The sequence below is a fragment of the Musca autumnalis genome, unplaced genomic scaffold (genome assembly GCF_047663935.1).
Source record: "Musca autumnalis isolate F117 unplaced genomic scaffold, ASM4766393v1 scaffold_1, whole genome shotgun sequence".
Lineage (NCBI taxonomy): Eukaryota > Metazoa > Arthropoda > Insecta > Diptera > Muscidae > Musca > Musca autumnalis.
Genome location: NW_027411644.1, coordinates 4,872,569 through 4,900,535, shown reverse-complemented (window position 1 = coordinate 4,900,535; position 27,967 = coordinate 4,872,569). Strand labels below are relative to the sequence as shown.

Below are 27,967 nucleotides of genomic sequence, written 5' to 3'. Positions count from 1 at the left end.
GTAAACGATTATAGCTGGGCTCCCCCACACTTTTTTGAAGAGTTTTAATTGTGAGAAATAAGCTGTTTATATGCTACACAAGATATTAGAAGGTATATTAAGTTTGGTATTGCCTTTGTAACTTTTAAAGTAAAAATAATTACTAAATTCCAATACAAATCTTCTCAATTGAATATAAAATTTGTTGCTATAATTGTATAATGCGAATAAACTGATGTTTGAAGTTTCGTCTTATGATTGTAGGTTATTTTCGCAGAGGGTATCAATAACACTGTGACACAAAATTAAACTCAAGGAAAAGTTTTAGGGATGAAAGCCCCCACAACACTAAAATTCCAAAAAGAAAAAATTTGCCATAGGTTAAGTTTTTATGTTATGGCGTGATGAATTTTTTGATTGTCCTTCCATTAATGCTTGAGAAAATAGCTTTATATCCTGGTTTGGCGTGCTTATGACCTCGTTTTGAGATAACACGTTTTAAGTGAAATCAAATGTGGAATATTTTTATAGACGCTTTCCGAGTGTCCTTTTTTAATCGGCAGGTCTAGAGAATGAGCTATGTAGGTACACGTTTTGTGTAGCCCCATATAACGGTACCTCCCGATTTTCGGTATTGTGCGGTTTTTAGTTGCAAGCCTAAACCGAACTAGAATTTATTTAACATTTGATGTTCATTTTAGTAACAGCACTTCTCCATCAAAAATTTTCAACATAGGTTCATATTTTGGTATAGACCCCATATAACGGTACTTCCTGATTTTCCGTATTTTGAGAATTTTAGCTAATTTTTTTGACCGGAGTACCTGTATTTGACATTTGATGTTCTTAGTGGTCACAATACTTCTACACCAAAAATTATGAGCATAGATAGGTCCATTATTTGGTGTATGTCCCACCTAACAGTACCTCCCGGTTTTCCGAATTTTGAAAATTTTAGCTACATTTGTTGGCCAAACTATATGTAATTGGACATTTACGATTCTCAGTTGTCACGAAATATCTTCACTAAAAATTATCAAAATAACTCCATGTTTTGGTATAGCCCCTAAAGAACGTTACCTCTGATTTTTGTTATTTTTAGGGTTTTATATACATTTTTTGACCGAACAACCCGTAATTTGACATTTCAGGTTCCCTGCAGTCACGAAATTATTCCAGAAAACATTGTCAATATAGGTCCATGTTTTGATGTAAAACCCATATAACGGTAGTGCTGACAAAACTTCTACACAATAGCCCGCATATAACGATACCTCCCGCTTATAGGAGTTTTGAGGAATTTACATTTGTTGACCGAACTATCTGTAATTTGACATTTGAGGCTCCCAGTCGTCAGAAAGGTACCGGCCGATTGAATATATTTTAAGGTACATATGATCTGTTCCAGAACCCCAAGAATCTAAAACTCTTTACTATTTTTTCGATGACATCTAAAATATTGACTATAAATAGCTTCCATTGTGCGGAACACATTAAAAACAGCTTGCTTTTTAGGAAAGATTCGGATATTAAAATTTTTGGACCAGATATTCTGATATTACATCCAATTTTATATGGAAAACGTGAAAGGTTCTCTCTTTTTATACCCTCCACCACGAACTGTATTAAAGTGAATTCCAAAAATTCCGAAAATTGTGAGATATCGTCCTATGTGGGCTATATGGGGGCGTGGACCTATACCGACAAATTTCAGGTGGAAAGTTGTATACCCTTAACGAGGTCACAAGCTTCAAAATTCCGAAAATCAGGAGGTACCGTTCTATGGGGGCTATACTAAGGCGTGGACCTGTACCAACCAGTTTCTGTGAGAAAGTTGTATACCCCCAACGAAGACTAAATACCAAGTAGCAGCCATTTTTGCTGAATAATGAGGCCACAACCTTCACAAATCGGGAGGTATATTCCATGGGAGCTATATAAAAGCGTGGACCTATACCAAAAAATTTCATATGGAGCGTTTAATACCCCAAATGAATACCAAATACTAAATTTCAATCATTTTGGTGGATTAATGTGGCCACAACCTTCAAAATACCGAATATCCGGAGGAACCGTTCTATGGGGGCTATATGAGGGCGTGGATCTATACCTAAAAATTTCTGGGGGAAAATTTTATTCACTTCCAGTCACTTCGATGGGATATTGAGGTCACCAGCTTCAAAATACCGAAAATCAGGAGGTACCATTCTATGGGGGCTATACTAAGGCGTGGACCTGTACCGACCAGTTTCTGTGAGAAAGTTGTATACCCACGGTGTGCCTTAACCAAATTTAAATGGAAGGTGCTTACACCTGGGAAGTTTTTGCAGATTCTGAAACTACAATGCTCATAGATGAGAAATATCAAGAAACAAAAAAATCGCCGGAATCGCGATTTAAGTTCACATTTTTAGGGGTTCTTTAGGTTTTCACGGTTTTGCTTGGAAACCGCGTGTCTTATGTAAATGGGCCTAAGGAGAATGTTGTAGCTGTGAAAATCCTCCACAAGATTGGCCTTTATGATATTTTTGTAGGTTTTACCGTTTTTGAGATAAAGAAGTTCAAATTGAGACAATGCACTGACTGTATCGCCTCCTTATAAAACAATGTCATTACTACAATTTCCCAAATAAAACTTATATATCTGGAAAATGGTACAACCTAGGAAAAAATAAATCATCCAATGTTGTAGAGAATTTTCACAGCTTCAACATTTTCTTTAGTCCCATTTTGATATGACCTGCGGTTTCCAAGCAAAAACTTAAAGACTTAAGATAAAAACCTAAATATATGAACTTAACCTCTATATCTCAAAAATGGTAAAACCTACGAAAAAACCTAAAGATTAGTCTTGTAGAGAATTTTCACATCTACAACATTTTATTTACACTCATTTCGATATGACTTGCGGTTTCCAAGCAAAATCTTGAAAACCTAAAAAAACCCTAAAATTGTGAATTTTGATCGAGATTTATTTAAAAATCCCTCCGGCGATTTTTTCTGTCTTTTTTATTTTTCTTATCTATGAACATTGCTCTTCATCAAAAGTTAGTTAAGGTGCACTGAGCATGATATTGTTTTATAAGGAGGTGATACAGTCAGTGCATTGTCTCAATTTTAACTTCTATATCTCAAAAACGGTAAAACCTACGAAAATATCTTATCTCTTGTCTTATGGACAATTTTCATAGCTACAACATTCTCCTTAGGCCCATTTATATGGGACTCGCGGTTTCCAAGCAAAATCGTGAAAACCTAAAAAACCCCTAAAAATGTGAGCTTAAATCGCGATTTATTTGAAAATCCCTTCGGCGTTTTTTTTTTGTTTTTTGGTATTTCTCATCTATGAGCATTGTAGTTTCAGAATATGCAAAAACTTCCCAGGTGTAAGCACCTTCCATTTAAAATTAGTTATGGCTCACCGTGTGCCCCCAACGAAGACTAAATACAAAATTTCAGCCATTTCGTTGTGACAATGAGGCAAAAACCTTCAAAATACCGAAAATCGAGATGTATCGTCCTATGGGGACTATATAAAAACGTGGGCCTATGTAAACATTTTACGGTAGCACTGTTTCTTATCCTCTGAAAACACAGAATACAAAGTTACAACCGATTCTGTGTTCAAATGGGACTTATACATTCAAAATATCGTAAAGTGACGCCTACTACATACGGGGCGTTATATGGGGGCTATATCAAAACTCGGACCTATATAAACAAACTTTGGTAAAAATATTTTTTTAGCCTCTGAAACACACAAAATACCAAATTACAACCGATTCGGTGGTAAAATGTGACAAATATCTAAAAAATACCTTAAAACTACGACGCGTCACGCGTCACTTTGTATGGGGGCTATACGAAAACGTGGAACTACATAGTCCGCTTTCAATACCAAGAGTCCTACGTACATATAATAGATTTTACCAAAATTCCATCCCCCTACTTCAATCCGTTCAGACGCTAGAGTGATTTCCACAGACGGACGGACATGGCTATATCGATGTAGAATTGCGCGCTGATCAAGAATATACATACATAGCTTGTGGGTTCTACAATGATTATTTCGAGTAGTTACAAACGGAATGACAAACTTAATATACCCCCCATCTTATGGTGGAGGGTATAAAATAGAGAAAATTTGAAAGACAACTTTCGTAGCACCTAGCAAGATTCTAATTATCAAAACCCAAAATATAAATAGCAACCCCTAAAGACCTTCAACGATTCTTTAAAAAATAAAAACTGTTCATTGAAGTGTAACCATGAGTTCGACAATACATAATTATTTTTCTTTTAAGTATATTTTGTAGATGTGATTTGTTGTTATTGTTTATTCACTGAAAATCATTCGATTCGATTGTATATAGCGTTTTGTTTATGTTACACCCACACAGGCACACAACACATTTACACCCCCATTGTTTGTAATGAACCACCGAAAGTGTTAACAGAATTTAATATTTCTTTGCTGTTGTTTCCTCTACTTCTACTTCTGCTTCTGTTTCTTCTTCCTCTACCACTTCCACTTTTGGTGAAGATATATAAACTATTCACACATTGTTTCTTTCTTCTGTTAAGATATTTGTTGAAAATTTGTTTTGATTATTTTATTTTGGCTTCTCTGTTAATCTTTTTTGTTAATCTGTTGCTGTTGTTGTTGTTTACAATGTATTAACTACTCCATTGACGAATGATCAATGTGCGCCTGTTGTTGTTGTGGTTGATGTCAAAAGTGTTCTAGCTTGCCTCTATTTTATGACTCACTCACTGACGTATTAACCAATTCCTAAATGGAAACTGTTTTTCACATTAAAAATGAACATTAATTTATCTACCAATACACTTTTACTTTTACCATGTGCCAGCCAGGGGCGTTGGAGGAAGAAGAGGAAACAGTCCGAGCACACGCACATCCGCACCACGGTTCATAAAACACTTCAATTTGTCATTCTATGACAAAAGTAGCCGACCAAACATAGATTTATTTATAAGATATGTTGCTTTGTTCCCCACGTTCGTTTGTTTGTTTGTCTGTTGCTTTCATTAATCTGTAGATGAATTTTAAAAGATGCCACAGCGTGTAGATCTTATTAAGAGCATACAAAAGGAAACGAGCTACATATACAGTGAGAGTTATTAAATAGGTTTTGTTAAAGATATTTAACAGTTATTAGGAGTTAATTGATTGAGGGAAAGGAACAAGGAGAAAGGCGAATGAGGCAATTGATGCTGTGGAATTGAAATGTGAAATTACACTGTTGATGTGGAGGAGGTCATTAACATTGCCTCTATGAAAATATTCCTTCAGGAAACGTTGTTTTTGGATTTTCAAATTATTGTTACAAAATTCATAAGCAAGAATATACAAACATATCGACGCCTCCAAACAATAGTATGCTAAGTCGACTTAGCATGTTTTCAAGTTCTTTACATTTTTATATTTAACGTCCTTTAACTTAAATTCTGTCAAATTTTGGTAATGATCGGACAATCCGAACAGAAGTTATAAACAAATATTTACTTAGCATAGTACTGAAGGTCAAAGAAATTTCCAAACTTTTAGAGCTTGTCCTGCAAAACTCGCTTTTCAGAATTAGCAAACTATTATTTGGAGGTTTCGAACGTCCTTTAACTTAAATTCTGTCTAATTTTGGTAATGATCGGTCAATCCGAACAGAAGTTATAAACAAATATTGACTTAGCATGTTACTGAAGTTCAAAAAAATTTCCAAACTTTGAGAGCTTCTCCTGCAAAACTCACTTTTTAGACTTAGCATACTATTATTTGGAGGTGTCGATATGTGCTCTGTTCCAAAACTACGATAACATTTTTTCCATTATGTTATCGAAAAAAGTAGTAAAAATTAGTAGTAGTAGTACTGGAACAGACCAATGATTTACACTTTTTGAATATTTTACTACTTTTTCCTTTATAAATTTAAAAAGTTGTACACTTTTTTTACTTTTTTACACTTTCTGTATAATACAGAATACTCAGAGAGAAAAATGTCTTTACCATCACAAAAATGCCCAACTGCGAAAAACACATTAAGACACTTTTTCTATTTCTATTCACAAGAATTCGCAAAAACAGAATTGGGTCAATTCGCACAGCGAGCATGACAAGCATAGATATTTAAAAAATGTTTAGCATATATCAAATGTTTTAAATTATTAAAAGATATTAAATTTATCAGATATCAAGTGGTATCACCAGTGGTACATTTTTGTTAACTTAAACATCCATACAGCTTTTTTATTGATTGCGGAAAAATATTTTTTAATGCTCATAGTATCTATGACCTGATAGAAAAAATATTTTATTTACTTAAAAGTTTGCTGATTTTAAGATATTTTATTATGATTTTGTAATCCAAATAATTTTTAAATTATACTGTCCAAAAACAGATTTCTTTCAGTACAACCCATTTTCAAAAGGAAATTGATCCAAAAGGCGATACAGTCAATCCAATGTCCTAATTTGAACGTCTATATCTCAATAACGGTAAAAACTACGAAGATATCACTAAAGCCAATCTTGCAAAGAATTTTCATAGCTACAGCATTTTTTTTAGTCCCATTTCAATAGGACTAGTGGTTTCCAAGCAAAATCGTGAAAACCTAAAAAACCCTTAACAAGTAAAAAGATTCAGTCGGCTTTGCCGACAGAGATATACCCTCAGCCTGTGTGAAATGAAAAACTTTTTTCCAAAAACGTATATATTTAAGGGGTTTTGAAAATTTTAAGCGTATGAACCGACAAATATGTCGTGTACTATTTTAGCTAATATTATCGAACTTTAGTGCGGGAGGTACCGGAAGGAGTGGACCTGCAAGCACCACCTTCGAATTGTCGTGCTCTCCAGCCACTACGTGGTGCCATAGAGGGTTTTTACATTTTGAGGGTTGTTTTCTCAAGACGTATGGACTTGCCCCTGAAAAGACTTTTACCGTCGTAACAGAGGCAGTGAATGAAAGTTGCTTCAACAAAAATCAAATTGTTTCCAGAGCAGTTGTTAAAGTGAACTTATCCAAAATTTTGTGTGCGAGGATAGGTAAAGCATGGACCAAATCGGTCACTACCATCAAGAGTTATCATGCGCAGAATTTTTCCGAACATTTTTGAACTCTTGGGGGAGAGGTACCTGAAGGAGTAGACTGATATGGCTTATCTTCGAACTTAAACTAAGTTTGGACAAAATTTTACGAAGACCAAATTTTGGACCGAATCGTATAGAGGACAGTGAATAGATATTACTACAACAAAAATCAAAGCGATTCGTGAACAGGTCCTAAACTGAACTTTTCCGAAATTTGGTGTGGGAGGTACCCGAAGGAGTGGACCGATTGAGTCCATATTGGAACCTAATCTAAGTCTGATAGAAATTTCACGATGTGCTAGGTATGGACCAAATCGGTTATATCGAACTTTTGTGGGGGAGGTACCGGAAGGAGTGGACCGATGTAGCTCATCTTCGAACTTAAACTAAGTTTGGGCAAAATATTACGAAAGCCACAATTTGACCCGAATCGGTTTATCCGTTTGAGAGTTATCGTGCGCTCCAGCCAGCAGGACAGACAGACAGACAGACGGGCGGACATGGCTAGATCGACTCCAAATTGTCTGAAACATATTTCGATCAAACATACTTGGGGTCTAAAACTATTATTTCGATGAGGCACATTTTCATCGTATCAAAGTGTATATACCCTCTTTAGCCTAAAGGCTGAGGGTATAAAAATACCACCTTGAATCGCAATTTTTTTTTAAAAGCGCTCCGGCGATTTTTTTAGTTTTTTAAATCTTTTCATCTATAAACGTTGTAGTTTCAGAATCCGCTAAAACTTCCCAGGTGTAAGCACCTTCCATTTAAATTTGATTCAAGAGCACCGTGTAACACAACTAACTAATCATTTGCGACCATATAAAGTTTATATATTTTGATCAGGATAAAATTCTAAGACGATCTAGCTATGTAAGTCTGTCCTTCTGTTGTAATCACTCTAGCGTCAGCAGTAATTGCGATAGAACGCTAGAATTTTGCGAACTAGCTGAACTTTGAAATTTGAGGCTCCGAATGGTCAAGAAATTTCTCCACTAAAAATTGCCAATATAGGCCCAGTTTTTGGTATAGCCCCTATATAACGGTACCTTCCGATTTAAAATATTTTGAGGATTTTAGCTACATTTTCCGCCCAAATTGGCCACAATTTGGCACTTGGAGTTTCAAAAAGTCAAAAAAACTTCTGCACCAAAAACGGTGGAGATAGGTCCAAATTTTGGTATAGCCCCCATATAATGGTTCCACCCGATTTAAGGGTTTTTGAAGCTTTAAGATGCATTTTTGACCGAATTAGCTGAAATTTGATATTTGATGCTCTCAATGACCAAAAACTTTCTCCACTAAAAATTGCCAAGATAATTCCACGTTTGGGTATAGCCCCCATATAACAGTACCTCCCGATTTAAGGTATTTTATGGGTTTTGCCTACATTTTCTGACCGAATTAGGTTAAATTTGACAATTGATGTTCCCAATGACCAAAAAACTTCTCTACAAAAATTATCAATATAGGTCCACGTTTTGGTATAGACCCCATATAACGAACGGTACCACCGATGTTAGGTATTTTGAGGATTTTAGCTACAATTTTTAACCGAACTATCTGTAATTTGACAGTCGAGGTTTTCAGCGGTCACGAAACTTCTCCACCAAAAATCGTCCACATAGGTCAATTTTTGGTATATCCTTCATATAATGGTACCAACCAACAGATTGAAGAAATTTTTATACCCTCAGCCTTTAGGCTAGAATTCAAACCAAAATTTGGGTATCGTAATATTTTGTCCATACTTAGTTTAAGTTCGAAGATGGGTCATATCGCTCCATTCCTTCCGGTAGCCCCCACAAAAGTTCAAAAACTTTCTGTAAAATAGTGTGAACGATAACTCCGGAATGTAGCAATCGATTTGGTCCAAACTTTGCATATCGTATTATTTCTTCCAGATACAGATCGGGTTCGAATATGGACTATATCCACTCCTTCAGGTACCTCCCACACAAAATTCGGATAGAGTGATGTTTAAGAGAGCACCTCTCGGATCGTTTTGAAATTTATATCATTAGGTTGTTCTTGCGGCTTTCTTTACGACGGTAAAATTTTTTTCCTGCGCAAGTCCATACTTTCTGAAATATTGGTCTTAAAGCTGCATGAAACCCTGACAACACCAACCAAAATGTCAAATCCGCAAGATAATCCTCGCAGGGAATTTTTGATTGGTGCAGGCTTTGCACATCGCATTATTTCATCCAGTCATGTATCAGGTTGGAATATGTATTGTATCGGTCCACTCCTTCGGGTACCTCCCACACAAAATTCGGATAAAGTGAAGTTTAAGAGCTCCTCTCGGATAGTTTTGAAATTTTTTCAGTAAGTTTTCCTTGCGGCTTCCTTTACGATGGTGCAATTTTTTTCTTGCACAAGTCAATACTTCCTGGGATATTGACCTAAAAGCTCCAAGAACCCTGACGGCACCAACCAAAATGGCAAATCCGCAAGATAATTCTCGCAGGGTGTTTCTGATTGGTTCACACTTTGCACATTGTATTTTATCATGTGTGAGGTTGGAATATGGACTATATCGGTCCACCCCTTCTGGTACCTCTCACACAAAATTCGTATAAAGTGAAGTTTAAGAGCTCCTCTCGCATCGTTTTGATTCTTTTTTCAATAGGTTGTTCTAGCGGCCTCATTTACAACGGTATAATTTTTTTCTGGAGTAAGTCAATACTTCCTGAGATAATGGGCCAAAAGCTCCAAAACCCTGCCGGCACATACTAAAATGGCTATTATACAATATAACTCTAAAACTTTTTCAAACTTTTTGGAGTATCCGTGGTCGAACAATTTTTGGACCTAACGGAGGGTATAAAAAGTTCGGCCCGGGGTTTTCAGGGGCAAGTCCATACTTCCTGACATAATGGTCCGAAGTCTGCAAAAACCACCATGTGTAGTGGATGCTGGGCACGATATCTTTCGATCCGGATACTGCGTTGGTCTAAACTTTGTATATCGTAATATATCTGCGAATTATAGATACAGTTCGAAGATAGATATCGGTGCAAATTTTCAAGTACCGCTCCCTCTGAAGTTCAAACAATTTTTCCGAAATGCAGTTAATCCCATTTTATTCCCTCAGCCTCATGGAAATAATGGTGTGTTTGGACGAAATCCTTGCAGACAATTTGGAGTCAATTAACACACGATAACGCTCGAACGGATAAACCAATTTGGTCCAAAAATTGGTCCTCGTAATATTTCCTCCAGACTTATATCAAATTAGACTTATATTAAGTAGGTCCACTCTTTCGGTTACCTCCAACACCATATTTCAAATTTTGTTTGCCCAAGCGCAATTTAAAGACACGTCTTGGACCGTTTTAACATTTTTCAGCCGGATGTCTTTGCGGCCCCCATTACAATGGTATCATTTTTCTCGGCCATACATCCTGAGATAAAGGACCAAAAGCTCTATAAAAACCTGGCGGAACCAAAAAAAAAAAAATTTTACTTGTTTTCTTCTAGATATGCCTATACACCTTTTTCAGATGTAATTCGAATTATTTTATTTGTAATTCGAGAATTTCATTTGTAATTCGAATTATTGCATTTGTAATTCGAATTATTCCATTTGTAGTTCGAATTATTCCATTTGTAATTTGTGTTATTCCATCTGAAATTGGAATTATTCCATTTGTAATTCGAATTATTCCATTTGTAATTCGAATGATTTCCTTTGTAACTTTAAATAAAATAATTCGAATTACAAATGGAATAATTCGAATTACAAATAGAATAATTGGAATTACAAATGGAATAATTCGAATTACAAATGGAATGTTACAAATTACAAATAAAATTCTCGAATTACTGAAATGTTACGAATTACAACTAAAATGTTCGGAATTACATCTGAAAAAGGTGTAGTTGAAGCTACCAATGTTGAAAGTTATCACCAACAACAACAGCATTTCTCTCAGGCTTAAAGAATAAACACTTTGTTGACTTGCCTAACATTCAAAACTAAAATATTATTTTTTGTTCTTCCATTTCAAAATTTTGCAATATCACTGGCTGGCTGACACGCTTGTGTGTTAACATCCTAATGTAAACACATTTACATCATCGGTCTCACCTTGAAAGTGGGTATTTTTGTTTTGTTTTATCGATTGGCCACCATTTAGTCACCGTCATAAATTAGATGATGAAGGCAGATGCCAAGAGGCAGCTAACCGGGAAAACATTTGAAAAGCATTTTGTTGGAAAATGTTTTATATTTCTCGTAAATCGATCACTACATAACAAACTAGTGAAGAAGAGAAGCTGAGGTAAGGTTGCCATTGCGGTTGACATGCTATTCTGTCAGCCAGCCAGCCAGTCGGCCAGACATGACAGCATTTTGTGTTTTTTTTTCGCTCATTCTCATTCCAACTACTCGGCATTATCATTCGCACAGATGGGGTCATAAACATAGTCATCCCGTGGATTATAAATAACAAAAGTATTTCATTTTTTTGTTTATTATTGTTGTATTTGTATGCTTGTGTTCTTATTGTTGCATTTTTTGTTTTGTATTGTGATGATAAGAGCAATTTCGCCAGATTTTTTTTTATTATTTTAATTCAATTCAGTAAAGCTTCCTATGAAGTTGAACAAAAGTTCATTGTGGAATGCAATGCGTGGAGGTTTATTGAGAGACCGACAAGGTGGCCATATGCATGGCACAAAATATGCATGTGGACAAATGGAATGGTGAACGGTCTTTTTGCAAATTTTTTTCGGGCCATCGTTCACGTGGACCTGAATACATTTTCTACAAGTTTTTTTTTGTAAATTTAATAAACATATTATAACCAAAGGAATTGGCGACAGTTATTACTTTAAACTACATATATCATAACTTATCTGGGACACACCTGTTTTCTTTTATATTGTCCTCTTTGCCTTAATCGTGTGGACACGCATATTTTAAACATTAGAGGACCCGTTTGTCTTCTTTTTTTAGGTTGATAAAAAAAATGAAACTGAGGTCATCACAAATGTGTGGTTGGTGTCCACCAACATCATCACTATTTTTAAACAAAAACTAACAACAGGAAAGTGTTTTGCAAAAAAGGGTGTTTCCTTTTTCTAGCGAGTAATTAAATTTAATTAAAGTAAAAGCTCAAGTACATGCGGAGCAGCAACACAGACGCTACAACGTGTGCGGCACAAATGTACTTGCGAAAATATTTGCTTTTCTTTTTGGAAATAAATTTTGTACAACGTAATATTTTGAGTGTGTGTTGGAATATATCCACAGCAAGTGATCAGTCGGTGGGCTGGAGGTCAAGAGCTTTTCTCCATTTATTAATTTTAAGAAAAAGAAAACAAATGTTTTTTCTTTTCGCGAAGAAAAAAAGTTGATTTGAAAGATTATTGTTTCTGCTTATTTTCTTTTATTTTTGCGTTGTTTGTACATTCATATTCGTATATGTATGTTTGTGTTTTTTCGTCGAATTATATATGTTTGTACAAACATTTTAAAATATAAAATACATATATAAAGGGTTATTACAAAATTGATTAACTTTGCCAATATGGCGATAAAAACAGGGTTTGGGTTTATTTGGTTAATTTCGTTTTACTATAGGAAATATAAAAAGGAGCTGTGTGATTTGGAATTATATGGAGTAATGCCATAACTCTGCCTCTGTACATGTCTGTTTAACTTTTGAGAGGGAGGTTGTTCGACATAGACCCTCTGTGAGGTAGACGTAAATTTAGAAGAATTTTTGCTATGTGCAAAATGTCGGTCAAATCGGATACTCATTTCGTATGTCTTCCGATGACAGTCATCGTGCTTCTCACTCATTTTCAGTGGTGCTCACCGTGTTTTTACAGGAAGTATGGACTTGCCCCTGAAAATACTTGTGCTCGTAATGGAGGCAGCGAATACAAGCTGTCGAAAAAATCAAAGCGAACTTTTCCGAACTTTTGTGTACTGGAAGGAGTGGACCGATATAGTCCATATTCGAACCTAGTCTATGTATGTCAGGTATAGATTTTACAATGAATCAAATCAGTTGCTACCTTGGAGAGTATAATTTTAGCGAAATGTTTTGAACTTTTGTAGGTGAGGTACCTGAAAGAGTGAACCGACAAGGCCATCTTTGAACTTAAATTAAGTTTAGACAAAATATTAAGAAGGTCAAATTTTGGACCCATTCGGTTGAACAGTTCAAGAGTTATCATTCGCTCCAGCCTGTCAGATAGATAGACATTCGGACTGACTTGGCTAAATATACTTGGGGTCTAAAACAATTATTTCGTTAGGCCAAAGGCTGAAGGTATAAAAATGCGATGAATTATTAGAGTGTGTTGTTTCATGAGACATGTCCAAGTTAAAATGAAAGATTAGTAGGTGCTTTTGTAATTAAGAATTTAAGCAGCAAAAACAACTCTTGTTTGCCTTGACAGCCGGTGTTCTTCTGATACTCTGTGGTCTCCAAGTACGTCATTCACACAGTATCCTTTAACTGCCTGCTTAACTGCATCAGTGTGAATGCTGTACAATTCTGAATGCTAGACTCGTTGATCTAGGAGTTTTCGTTTGTACCTTTCGACCTCTATCTTTAGATTATGAAGTTCTCTTCGGACGTGTCTGGGAGAAGCCACTACATTCTGGCAGGAATTTCACAGGTTTGACAAAACCATAATTGTAACTTCGAATCCCTTCAAAACCGTCAAGCTGTTCGGGGACATAGAGAAAATTTCCCTGCAGCCATGTTTCAAACGTTGCATACTCAGCCATGGACGCCGATCGTTTATGGAATTCAGATGTAAGAAGTCGAATATCGGTAGAAAGAAACGGGGAATTTCCAAAAGCGGGGTGATATTTCCGGAAAATTTTAACCTCTAACTTTTGTAAGTTCCACACCAATCAGACGGCATAGTAATGTATGCGGATGTTTGTACGATATTGGTGTGGGATACTATCCTTGAGGATACATCTGATAGGTAAAAATCATGAGGAGGTGCAGTACCTTGGGTGTTATCGATGGAAGAACTTAGTTTACCACTATAAAGAAACTAAGTACTTCCAAAATTGACAAAATGAGATATGCTATGAGGACAAAAGTGAAACAAAAAAACAAGTAAAAGTGTGGGACGGGGCGGACCACCAACGTATACAGAAATTCATTTAGGCGCCCAGTAGACCAAATATGACTTTTTGGAAGCAAGAATGTTCAAAAATTGTATGAAAAATTTTGATTTTGACTTGTTGCACTAAACACAATTAAAACCTGGGATCCCTGTGTATTAGAGTGGTTTTAAACAAGTAAAGAAGTATCAATCGGCTTTGCCGACAGAGATATACCCTCAGCCTGTGTATATTGAAACATTTTTTCCCAAAAAACGTATGTATTTAGGGGGGTTTCAAAATGTTGGGCGTTTGAACCGACAAAAATGTTGATTACGATTAAAGATCAAAAGTTTTGCGGAGGAGATACTAAAAGGAATGGATCGACATTGACCGTTATGGAAGTGGATCTCCAGCCATAACATGTGGTGCCATAGGGGGTTTTTACACTCTTCGGGCTGTTTGCTCAAGAAGTATGGACTTGCCCCTAAAAAACGTTTACCATCGAATGCAAGTTGCTTTAACAAAATCAAAGTGATTCGATATCAGGTCTTAAAGTGAACTTATCCGAAATTTTGTGTGGGAGGTACCGGATGGAGTAGACAAATATAGTCCATATTTGAACCTGATCTATATCAGGTATATGTATTAGGATGTGTAAAGTATGGACCAATTCAAGAGTTACCGTACGAAAAATTTTCCGAACATTTTTGAACTTTTGTGGGGGAGGTACCTGGGCCGATATGGCTTATCTTCGAACTTAAACTATGTTTGGACAAAATATTACTTAGGCCAACTGTTAGACCGAATCGGCAGATCCGTTCTAGAGTTATCTTGCGCTACAACCACCTCACACGGTGTCATAGGGGTTTTTGCAACTTTCATGCTATTTTCTCAGCAAGTATGGACTTGCCCCTAATGAAACTTATACTGTCGTATGGGGGGCAGTGAATACAAGTTGCTAAAGCAAAAATCAAAGCGATTCGACAGATGGCCCTAAACGGAACTTTTCCGAAATTTTGTGTGGGAGGTACCCGAAGGAGTCCATATTGAAACCTTATCTAAGTCTGGTACACATTTCACGATAGGCAAAGTATTGACCAAATTGGTTACTCCCTTCAAAAGTTATCGTGCGCACAAATTTTCCGAACATTTTCGAACTTTTCCGGAAGGAGTGGACCGATATAGCCCATCTTCGAACTTAAACTAAGTTTGGGCAAAATATTACGAAAGCCAAAATTTGAACCGAATCGGTTCATCCGTTCGAGAGTTATCTTGCACTCCAGCCAGCCAGACAGACAGACATTGCTAAATCGACTCCAAATTGTCTGAAACACATTTCGTCCAAACATACTTGGGGTCTAAAACCATTATTTCGATGAGCCACATTTTGCCCGTATGAAAGTGTATGTACCCTCGTTAGCATAAATGCTGATCGATCGAAAATCGATGTCAGACTTTTTTTATGCGGCACCCCCCCTAAAGGGTTTAGTTTTGTTACATATTAAGATTGCCAAAGTTTGAACACAATCGGAATATGTTAACACGTGACACTGGGGCCTCAACGTTTCTATTTCCAACATTTTTTGTAGGATTACTTGTTTAGCAACATAAATGAACTGGTAAAAATTTCTCATCGATTGGACAATAACTGTAGCCTTTAGAGCAATTTCGTGAAAATTCTCCTTTGGCCCCATACAAATTACTTTGGAAACTTTGAGACCCCTGTGGCACGTGTTAACATATTCCGATTGTGCTGAAACTTTGGCAACCTTAAATTTAAAAACTTTAGGGGTATGCCGCCTAAAAAAAACCGACATCGATTTTTTTCCTTTGAGTTTTCCAGTGTACTGTGTATACTAGGCTGTAATTCTGACCACGTACACCAACATACTTGGCATCAATGGAAAGGTCAAGAGTTCCACTTCTATATATAACTTACTTAGGCGGAGCACACCCGCTAAATATTATCTCATCATCGTGGTTAATTGCAATCTTCTTCCTTGTCATAAATACAAGCCTTACTTAAAATTTCGCAACGATCATTGCGACCTACAGAGCCGCTGCAAAACAGGTTCAATATTTTGTTTTTGGGCTATTTCACCCATTAAATATTTTGCGATCATCACCAATAACAATAGGGTTCTATTTTGGTCTGAACCCGACCTCCGTACAAAATTTCGTGACGATTGGTGCTTAACTGCGGCCTGAAGTTTGATTACAATTTTTAATGAACGGACGGACACACATATCAAAATTGCTTTATCTCGTCGAAATATGAGTTTTGGCATACCAGATGGGGGGTTTACGGCGAATATTTCGCGGTGTTACATGAATTTTCGGAAAAACAAGCTTATAATACCCTTTCCTCATTGTGGCGTAGGTATACAAATTTTCGGTATAGTCGGAAAAATGAATAAGTTTCTTAAGAAGACTTTATTCACTTTCCCAGTGCCCATCGTTGTCATTTTATAAAAATAGTTTTGTAAAATATTTTGTTTGTATGGAAAATGTATAACTTATTCAACACCCCTTTACTGAAAATAAACAAAAAAAGTTGAATGTATATGAAATTGTTGAATTTCGGATCATGTCTGCAATGGCAGGCAGGCACCATGTAAATGAATTGTGAAATGATTTCATTTCTGGCTGACCTTGTGATTGAAAATGATAATTCAGTCTAGTTAGGCGGCCATCATCGGCCATCATTGCATACTAACGTGGTCTACTGTACCCATCTGACTTGACTATATATTTTATGATATGTTTATTTCTTTTTTTGGCTAATAATAAAATTTCATCATCCCACCGACTGTGGGTGATTTATCATTAAAATGGTTGGTTATACTAATTACCTCTGTCAATCAATAGTGTGTTAAGGCGTATGATGAATACGTTGCAGTATCACGCATACGTCTATTGGCCATCAAAACAGAGTCATTAAAATGAAAACAATAAGAACTTTAAAAGCTCTTGTTGCAACAAGGTATTTGTTGGTGTGACTGGAAAATGACATTGTCATTGCTGGCTGCAAAACACAACAGAGCTTCGCACAATGAATTCTCCGATCCTGTTTTGTTGTGTCGTTTTATTTCGTTTCGCAGACGCACCTCCACTTCTTTCTTTGTTTTCACTTCGGAATTTGCGGTGGTGCAGGCAAACTGGTTTTGTTTTTCATTTCAGTATAATTTGCGCGTTTTAAGCATTTACAGGCTAAGCGGCCGGTTTTTTAAAAACAAAAAAGAAAAAAGAAAGAGAAATATAATTTTACTCCCTTTTAATAAGTCTTCTATCCTTCTAATTATACTCGCCAAATTCTCTCAGACTAAGTGTGCGTGTTTCGTGGCCATAAACCTGTAATGAAAGGCAAATTTCCAAGTGCGATTTATGCGAGCGATATGACATAAATTGACGTCATTGCCAAGAAAAAAAATCAACGAAACGCCTTTGGAGGAGGAATAGTCTAATTTCCCACAAAATTGGGATTGTTTAAAAAAATGAAATGCTTGAATGAACCAAGTTAATAAATCGATTAAATCGATACATTTAAGCAAAATGCTTGCTAATTGTTATTGTTTATTTGTGTAACAGCCAGAATGTTTTCTGGAAAATGAAAAATAACCAATCAATGAATCTTAAATTTGTTTACACACTCGCTCGACCCAGGGGCGCCCTTTGTATTGGCCAATAATATATTGAATGTGGCAAAACAAGTCACAACAGAAACCACAATAAGTATCGATGTATGGACAACATAAAGGTCATTGTACTGCCTACCAAATGTGAAGGGTAAGATTTTTTACGACGTTGTTGTTGTTGTATACAATTGGCCACTAAGAGCATAGTTCGTTCATGTTATGCCATTTCGAAAGAAGATTAAATCGGAAAAATGTTATTTGCTTACACGGAAAAAAAAGATAAATGTGCAGGGTTATAAAAAAAGTATATTAATTTTAATGATGTAGAATATATTGTGTGTGTAGTCAATCCATTTCCTACCCAACTTTATGGCCGAGTAGAGAGGATCTGAATTATCATTTCTGAAATATAATTATATATTTGTAGCCTTACCCATTTCAAGGAATATATCCCCAATGTACCCTTTGAGATGGACATCTATGTTTATGATAATAATATAAACAAATATTAATAAAAACCCCATAAACCCTATATATGAAAAGTGATGGTCACGAAATTTAGAACAAAAGAAGTGGAAAGAAGGGACTGCCTTCTGAAATATACCCTAATCCCACTTCAATAAAAGTATGACAACGATTTGTTAAGATTTTTGGGGACAGTCCCAAGATTTCTCTAAATTTTTTTTAAATCAAAGTTTACAGAGGAGGATATCCTTCGACCACAAAATATAAAAATAAATATTTTTATTTGCATTTGTATCCAAACAAAAAACCGAATTGTCGATTCGGTTGGAAAATGTGACAAAAACCCTCCATAACACATGAAATCGGATAGGTTGTTGCTGTAGCGCCGCACAGTGGTTCAGAATCGTTTTTTTTCCTGGTCAAAATTCTGTAACTTTTGAACGGATAGAGAGATATTTTCATAATTCTTTTTTTGTTAGACAGATAACACTTTCAGGCGAATTATAAGCGGTCAAATTCGAACTGGTAGTTGCAGAGAAATTTAAAGTCAAAGTTAAACTTTTGAGTTTTTTAACTATTTTTCAACAAATTATGAGTGTTTTTGTGGTTTTTATATCTTCCTATGTATTAAAGATGGTCAAACACCAACAAATAAACTATAAAATTACCAAAAAACTAAAAAAAATCGAAAAAAAATTTTCGAAAAAAATTTGTTCAAAAATTTGAAAAAAAAATTTACTAAAAAATTTAAATTTGTTCAAAAATTAAAAAAAAAAAATACTTCTTGGGTTTTCATAAAACTTATATAACTCGTATAAAAACCCATATACTCACAAAAATGTTAATTTGTGTCAAAAAGCTGTATGGAAACAGTATTGAAAAACACACATTTTTACCCATATAATTTCAATAAATTGAAGAAAGTGTTAAACGGACGGAATGGGACGGGTACAAAAGTATATATGGGCTGAAAGAGGAGACTCTCGGGCATCTTTCTGTGAAAACAGAACTTTGTTCCATGCTGTTCCACAAACGTTCTAGACCACTAAATTTGGAACTTCATAAAATTAAGTACCTGAGGAAAAATAAAATAGTTCATGTTGTGTAAACGCTACGGTAATTAACTAAAACGATTTTTAAAGGTCACAATCCTACCTACCTTACAAAAAACAATGAACACAATATGTGTTATAGTTTCCGAGAAATAGCTACGTCTTTCTCAAGAAATTTGCAAAAATTACGTATTTCCCAAAAATGGGGAAAATGTACGTCTTTAGGTGCACATGACGCCCACAACTTCCAATATTTTGACCTAATTTTTTGGTTTCCTTAGTTTCAATATGTTCACTATCAAATCCCATATATAAATTAAATAACTTTAACAAAAAAAAATTTGATTTTTGGTCAGGAAAATCGAACCATTGTGCGCCGCAATTATGCTCGTATATTTTCAGTTATGTGGTTTAACGAGATTCCTACTGTCCCTATATACTATCTAGGGAAACCACAGCCAAGTGAACGGGCTTGAAATAATTAGCGGAATACAGTTGACCCTGTGTCCAAATTCATGAATTCGGCAACCTGAATAGGTTGCGTCCATAAACACTCAGGAGACAAATGAGTGGGTTTAGCTGATCAGTTAAACAAATTCAGCATACCGCGTGCAGGACATGTGTTGGGTATTGTGCTATCGTGTTTTCTGATAGGCTAGCTGATGTGAATGTTATCGTTTATACCTTAGGATTCCTCTCTCTTTCTTCATCATGAAGATCTCTTCTGACGTGTTTGGGTGGGAGAAGCCTGTCCACTTGATTTTGGCAGAGATATTCACGACGATAACTCCCACTGACCGACATGTTGCTTCCAAAAAAGTCAGCAAGGTTTCTTTCTCAGCACTCTAAGTACTGCGGGCCAACGACTTGAGGACCTTGTTTCTACTTCTGATCTTGTCGCAAAATGCTTTGGCTTTCGCGGTTGACTTGAACATGCTATCGAATGCTACACCCAATATCTTGGGTAGTTAGTTGTCAGAATCAGAACACTATTAATCAATATGTTCAGGCGGAGCGGCAGATATTTTCATATTGCTCCTTCGTCAAGATCGTACCATCATTCGCATACATTAAAATATCTATGGCGTTTGGGTGGTGTAGAATTTCTGAAAGGTAGACGGTATATCACTGCCTTGGGGACTTTCCACTCTACGTTTTCGACTAATTGTTTCCGAAATTCCACAAACGACAGGCGTTCACACATATTTTCGTCTATCTAATGTTTCAAACACGTCTGGAGGGAAGTCTTCTTTATGTCCTCGAACATTTTGCCATGATTGACTGGTTTCCGTAGCGGGAACACCTTGCCAACTTGTCAAATACTCAACTCCGGGTTTATACAGTTGCTTAGGTATTACCAATGAGATTCCTTATTCCAGTACCTTGTCGACTGAGAGGGCTCTTCACCCTACTACACACACTCATATTCCTCCTTTTACCTTCGGGGTGCTTTTAAAATAACACGCGCACTCTTCGGATCTGCCACTGTCACTGCGTGTAAAGTACTCATAGTAGTCCTGGAGGCGGCTAAGGCCAGGTCAGCCTCTGAAGAGCACACATTACCTACATCCATGGATGCAGATCTGGCAAACGGAACAGATCTATGGCATATAAGTCGTAGAATTTAAATCGGTTGTTAAGGACATTTGCTGTCCCCAGAGAAATTTCTTTATATTTGGTTGCACCAGAACATGGAAACAACGTCGAAAAACGTTGGCAAGTAGAGTTAATGTTTACAGATTACACGAAATACCAGATTACAGCGTATTCGGTTGGAAAACGTAAAATACTGTTACGGAATTAGATTTAACTAATCTCCGTGTAGACGTTGTTTTATTCCCCGATACGATTTGTACCAAATAAAACAGGGTTCGTTTTAGATTACGTTTCTACAATGCTTTATTTACTTTATTACACTTATTCAGAACCGACTTTAATTACAAAGCACACAGCAAGTCTCTAGTTAGCACGCACCTCTTATTTAACCGATCTGTTCAGTTCAACGCTTAAAACACAACTCAACTCGTCATTGCCAGTTCCCCTGTATTTATATCCCAAAGTCTCCATGTTCGAGAGTCCTCTAGAAAATGTCTGGCAACTCCTCGAATATGTACAGCGAACACACAGACGCACATTCGCACTAAGCGAACAACCAGACTCACATACATGGGGGATGATCAATGACGTAATTACAATAACAAATAAATGCAAGAAAAGAAGTAACAAACTAAACGATAATTACATGATTTTGGCAAAACAAACAAAAGAACATTAACAAAAGGTAATGTAACGACTAGAATGATGAAGAGAGTTCTACATGGTAGTTGTTGTTGCTTAAATAAAATAACTGCGTAATAACACGTTACGTTACAATTCAAATTTTTAAATTAACGGAAATTAAACTAAATTAACTTAAACCTATCAGTTACATTCGTAACAATACTTTTATATGGGGGCTATACATGGACCTAATTCGACCATTTGTTTCCTGTAAGTAGAGAACTGAGCTGAGGAGAACTGAACTGAATTTATTCCGGTCGAAAGTATCAGATATCGTTAGTTACTTTAAACGTGGACCTTAGTCATACAATTTTGGTTATCAGATTTTATATATACATATGTACATGTCCGAATCACAGCCGAATCCGTTGGAAAATCGGACTTAAACTTTCAAAATGTGTGTAATCGGGGGGCTATACTAAAATATGGGCCTTAGTCAACAATTTTTGACAAGTAAATGTTCTATTCATAGAGATTTCGAAATATTAAATAACTTTTTATTCGGTTGGAAATGTGGCCTTCGAAATGTGTAAAATCGGTAGGTACCTTTAGAGGGTAACTTTATGTTCGAGCTGTACCAAAATATAGGTGGATATAGTGTATCTTTGAAGTTATTAGAAGTTTAGAAAAATATTATGCTGTATACAATTTGGCCCAAATCGATTACTCGATCGTGCGCCCCAGTCAGCCAGCCAGACGGACGGACTGATATGGCTAAATTCGGAAACCGGATTGTCTGAAAAAGACATTCTAAACGCTAACCCTTGTAGAGTAAGATTATTTTTCTACAGACCACATTCGTCAAGCCTAAACAATTGGAATTTCCCTGGAGACGTTGCAATGGGAATGATAAAATTACATTTTGAATGTGAACGTCTTCAATAAACAGTGCAAACCAAGCAGTCTCATACATTATTGATATACATTTCCTAGTTTTTGTGTTGCATACTTTTAGGCTTGTACAGTTCATACCAAATTATTTCAGTATTATTTCATAAAGCAAACAACAACAATACAAACAAAGAAACAATTATTAAATTAACATTTATTTTTGCCTTTTCTTGCAGATAAACCCCAGAACGGAATCCCACGAAGTGCCATACGGAAGAAGAAATAAGAAACGTACAATATAAGAAGAATATTAGAAAACTACTGCACATCTGCACATCTACATTCACACACAAATACACACGCGCATATTGTCACATTGTCACTAAACAAAACAACATTTGTTTTTGTTGTAAATTATTAACTACTGACTTATTGACTCACTCGCCACACAAAAGGGGATTATTTTTGCAAAACAACGGTGCTTTCAAACATCTTTTTTACATTAAAGAAGATACACTAAAGAAAACACACACACGGAAACAAAAGAAAACAAGAAAAGCTTTAGGAAAGCTTATACGGAAACATAAAATCCAGAAAGAGAGAACTTTGTTGAAATAGACAAAATCACAAAAGGTCGGACAATACCGTTCAACGCTTTATAACGAACTTTATACAATTCCCGGGGGAATTTGTATGAATTATTACGCAAATATTGAACGCAACACAAAATGGCAGATAACAAATTGAAAACGACCTCTAGTATATCGTCGAACACACAACAGGTTTCCACTGCCCGGCCCAATAGCAGGGAAGCCGAACTAATGACCAAGCTAGCTGAAAATATTAGCGATAGCTACCGAATGGTCAAAAACAGACAACAAAAATTTTACGATCTAACCAATCAAATGAAAGCGCAAGATCAGAACTCCACGGCCGCTGGTCGGTTGAGGGGTCCGCAAATATCATCATCCGAAGAGGAATGGCAGGAGGTGTATTCACCAAAAAATAAATTGAAACGTAAGAAGACTCTTTCCGCCTCCTTGACTTCAGTAACAGATTCTGTGAATCAGGAAAAGCGTACCCGTATCGAGGGTATACAATTGAATTGTCGCGGTAAACTTAATCTTAAGGAAAATCAGAATTCAAATTTAGAAAATCATCACAGACAGCAACCACAACAACAACAACAGCGTTCAGTAAATAAAGTGGAAAAGCCTGACAAATTACCAGGCAAACCTCCATTGCCTCCAAAAGTCTCCAGTTCCAATGAAAGTACACCAAATGCCAAAGCACCTGGTGTTGCTGCTGCCCCACCTCCACCCAGACTCAAGCGTAAGCTTCAGGAGAATGTTCAAACAATACAAAAGTTAAATGCTCTGGCCGAGCAATTGCGTTTGGAAATCAATGAACTTAAATCAAATCTCACTACCGAAAGGGGAGCTGTACGAGTGCTGAGGTAAGTTTTCGTAAAGTAAAAACCTATTGATAAGTTAGTAAAGTATTGTTAGTGCGCTTATCTAAGGTATAGGGACGATATTTGTCACATCGGAATAACGATTTAAGGCCATGTTTATATTATAGCCTTTTGTAGGTTTAACTTTCTTAATGAGGATTTATTTGACGAGGAATTGACATTTGAAACCCAGTGGGTTTGTTAAATTCGGTTATATAAACGTACTATTATCGTACGGATTTATTCGAGAGGATTTATTTGACGTTTGCGCTATGGAATTGACATTTGAAATCCAAACCCACTGGGTTAATCCGGTTAAGTGTAACCGGGGTATTAGGCTCTGTATACGTTGGAAACAAATTCGTTTGAGACAATTTGATTTCTTTGTAATAGATTCTCGGGTCCCTATTACGAAAGTAAATTTTTTTTCGGAGACAAGTCCACTGTAAAAAGCCGCCATATATAAGGACTGGCGTGCATGACAAGTTTCACACTGGACACTGCATTGGTCCAAACTTCGCATATGCTAACATAGGCATAGGCGTGCATGACAAGTTTCACACTGGACACTGCATTGGTCCAAACTTCGCATATGCTAACAGGGGCATATCTTCTCTCCTTAGGATACCTTCCTCACAAAATGTTGGCATTTATGTTTGAGTGTAATTTAAGGTGTGTTCCTTTGTAGATTTTAAGCCATGGTACTCCTTGTCGTCCTTTTTACAGCGATTTTATGTTTTTCGTGGCAAGTCCATGCTTTCCGACATGGTTCTAAAGCCCTAATTTATACGGTTACCAACTAAATGACTTCCAAAATGGACTATGTTGGTCCATGAGTTTTCTTCTGGTACCTCCTACGCTACACTCTTCTCCTTTAATCTTGTACAACTGACTTAATACTTCTGCAGAGGAAATAAATGGACTGTATGAATGTTTGGTAGTATTAACGCCAGTTGTAATGCGATAATTCGCAAGTTGAAACATGAAAAAATAAGAACACAAAAAAGGGATTTGCGGCAGTATTTGTCTTTTTTTTTTTTATTAACAAATGGCTGTTGCTTACCGTTGAGAGTTTGGTTGGAAAGTAAATTATACTCTCAACAAAAAATATAAAAATGGTATCAAAGTTTTAAGTCTACAAACCCTTTATCCACTTGAGTTAAAGCTTCCTGCTATAGTGGATAAAGGGTTGCCATATTTTTTTTTGCGGGAAATTATTGATAAATTCAGTTTATTTCAAAATTCATTTAATTTCATTTTCTTAGACTACGTATGGTTGTGGAACTTGCTTCAACATGCCGCCCCCTTTGTATTGGTGTACCCTAGTAAGTGCAACCTCCGGATATGATCCAACCGAAGATGGAACTTTGGGCGATTGGCATGCTTGAAGACGTTTGTATGAGACCTGCTCGTAGAATGCGTGGAATTTGGTCGTTAGCAATCATCGCTTCGATATTAATGGGTTTAAAGAAGTGAGGGTCAGCTAATTCAGAGAGATGGTCGTATGTCGCCTGAAGTTTCTTGTTGTCGGTGCTTTCTGGGAAGGTGGTATTTAATTGGCTTCGTACCTCTCCAATGATTTGTAATTTGGCCGACTGATCGTAAAAGGACTGCAGATTTAAAGTACAAAAGTATTTACTGCCTCTTCTTGTCGTCTGTAAGTGAAGCCGTTCCACCAACGAAGCTAAGACCACCGTTTGCGCCGCACCTGTGTTCACTATAAATCGAACCTTATCCCGACCCTTGGTGGTTAAGACCCTAGCAAGAACCGTGGGCAAAAAAACGTGTACCTTTGAGCGAACACTAAGTCGATCGCTGACACTGGTGCGTGGTCGCTTGGTTGAATTTTGTGTTGCAGTTGATGCTGCTGATCGAGCGCGTTTGGCAACTTCTCCCTTTGTTTGGCGATCAACTGGTCTGCTACGTTCTTGCTTGACCGAAGCCTCTGAGCTGCGACTGGGCGATGTAGACTCTCTGGATAGGTCCGGTTTATAAGATGATCGTGGTTTCCTGGTAACATTGTCAACGTGAAGCATGGTGTGGTGCTTTTTGTTACATACCGTACACGTATAGCGACTCGGACACCATTCCCGTGTATGCGTGGTACATAGACAGTTAAAACAGAAGCCTCTATGTTGAGCTTCTGTCCTCCTTTTTGTGGCATCCATTTTTTTGAACTTTGGACACGACCTTATAAAGTGGTTCTCCTTGCAGACTCGGCATTTTGGCGGGTTCGAAAGGTGGCTAAAATGTAAGGGATTATTAAATATGTGAGCGTGATAGGAAGTCTAACAATTTGGAAGAATGCAAAGCTTTACTAATGGACGAACTATGTTGCCATTTTGGGTACGTATTTCTGCAACACGCACTTTAGTGTCTTTGCCTGTAAACACCTTGATAACTCTTCCAAGGCGCCATTCGGTAGGAGGCAAGTTGTCGTCTTTGACAATAACAAAATCGTCTGTTTTGAGATTTTGTTGAACAGATTTCCACTTATATCTTCTTTGAAGTTCTGAAATATATTCATTTTTCCAGCGTTTGGCAAAATGAAGTTGAATTGTTTTCAGTCGCTGCCATCTATTGATTAGAGTCAAATTATCTGAAAAGTCCTCAGGAGTGGATATAAGTGAAGCACCCCTCAAGAGATGACCTGGAGTCAAAGGCACTAATTCGGATGGCTCTTCACTAATGGGAGACAATGGTCTTGAATTTAAAACGCTTTCGATTCTGATAAGCAAGGTTGAAAACTCTTCATATGTAAACTTAGTATTTCCCGCTACTTTCCGTAGGTGAGTTTTCATGCTTTTTACCGCCGCTTCCCATAAACCACCCATATGAGGTGCATGTGGTGGGATAAAATGCCAAGAAAACCCGTGTAGACTGTATTTTTCAACCGCAGCTTTTTCTGCGAACTTTAAAAATTTCTTGTATTCAGTGGAAATGGCTCTATTTGCTCCAACAAAATTTGTTCCATTGTCTGAAAATACTTTTTTAGGAAAACCTCTGCGTCCGACGAACCTTGAAAAAGTAGCTAGGAAAGCCTCAGATGATAGTTCTGAACAAACTTCGAGATGAACAGCTTTGGTTGACAAACAAACGAAAATAGCCGAGTAACCTTTTTGGGTTTTGGCATTTCGTAGTCGTGATGTTTTTAACTCGAACGGTCCTGCGAAATCCAGCCCGGTGTTAGTGAATGGTAGAGAGAATGTGCAACGCTCAGGAGGTAATGCTGCCATAATTTGGTTTCTAACACGATGCTTATAAATTGTGCATGTTCGACAACTACGAATGCACTGACGTATTTTGCTTTTTAGACGGATTATATAATATTCCTGTCGAATGGCATGTAACATGCTCTGGTGTTCTGCGTGTAATAGAGTTTCATGTGTATGCGCCACTAAAAGTTTGCAGAGACGAGAATTCTCAGGAAGTATTATTGGATGACGTTCTGCGAATTTCATATCAGCGTTTGCTAAACGCCCATTCAATCGCATTATACGGTGTTCGTCAACAAATGGATTCAACGTTAATAATCTACTTTTTGAATGAATCGGTTGGTTTGAAATTAGAGCTTCGTATTCAAGTGGAAAATGCGAGATTTGAGCATATCTCAAAAGTCCGAATTTTCCAAGTAAAAGTTCTTCCCCTGTTAAGTTTTCACTTTTAGCAGTATGACCTGGAAGTCTTCTGGTTTTGTGAATAAAACGTAAAACGTAGCCATAAACTCGGACTGCTTTAGTAAATTTCGAATAATTTTCAAAGAATTTTTCAATTGGAAGAGCGGTTTCTAACGCCGCTACTTTCACTTCGATCGTTGGTTCTTGAAGATCGGGTTGTTTTGGCCAGTGTTCCTCCGAGTCCAACAACCATTTTGGCCCATGCCACCATATCTTACTTTCTTGTAGTTCCATGGCATTACATCCTCTTGTCCCTAAATCCGCAGGATTTTCTCCAGAGGCAACATGTCTCCAATTAGCGTTCCCGGCATTATCTAATATCTCTGAGACTTTGTTTGCTACAAATGTTTTCCAATGAAACGGTGGCTTTCGGAGCCAGGCTAACGTGATGGTGGAATCGCT

The 27,967-nt window shown here is 36.8% G+C and overlaps 1 protein-coding gene across 9 annotated transcripts in view; it reads left to right on the top strand.

The window, feature by feature from the left end:
- Pif1A (PFTAIRE-interacting factor 1A) overlaps positions 1 to 27,967 on the top strand; it is a 181,126-nt gene that overhangs the window by 13,339 nt on the left and 139,820 nt on the right. For 6 of the 9 annotated variants that reach the window (XR_012409137.1, XR_012409138.1, XR_012409141.1 and 3 more), the window contains one exon: positions 22,672 to 23,891. Coding sequence is in view for 4 of the 9 variants with exons in the window: in XM_073961498.1 (XP_073817599.1) it covers positions 23,164 to 23,891 (728 nt within the window). In the remaining 5 variants the exon portion in view is untranslated. Of the gene's footprint in view, positions 1 to 17,219; positions 17,959 to 22,671; positions 23,892 to 27,967 lie in introns of those variants that run through there. The other 3 variants (XR_012409139.1, XM_073961528.1, XM_073961508.1) reach the window with 2 other exon arrangements.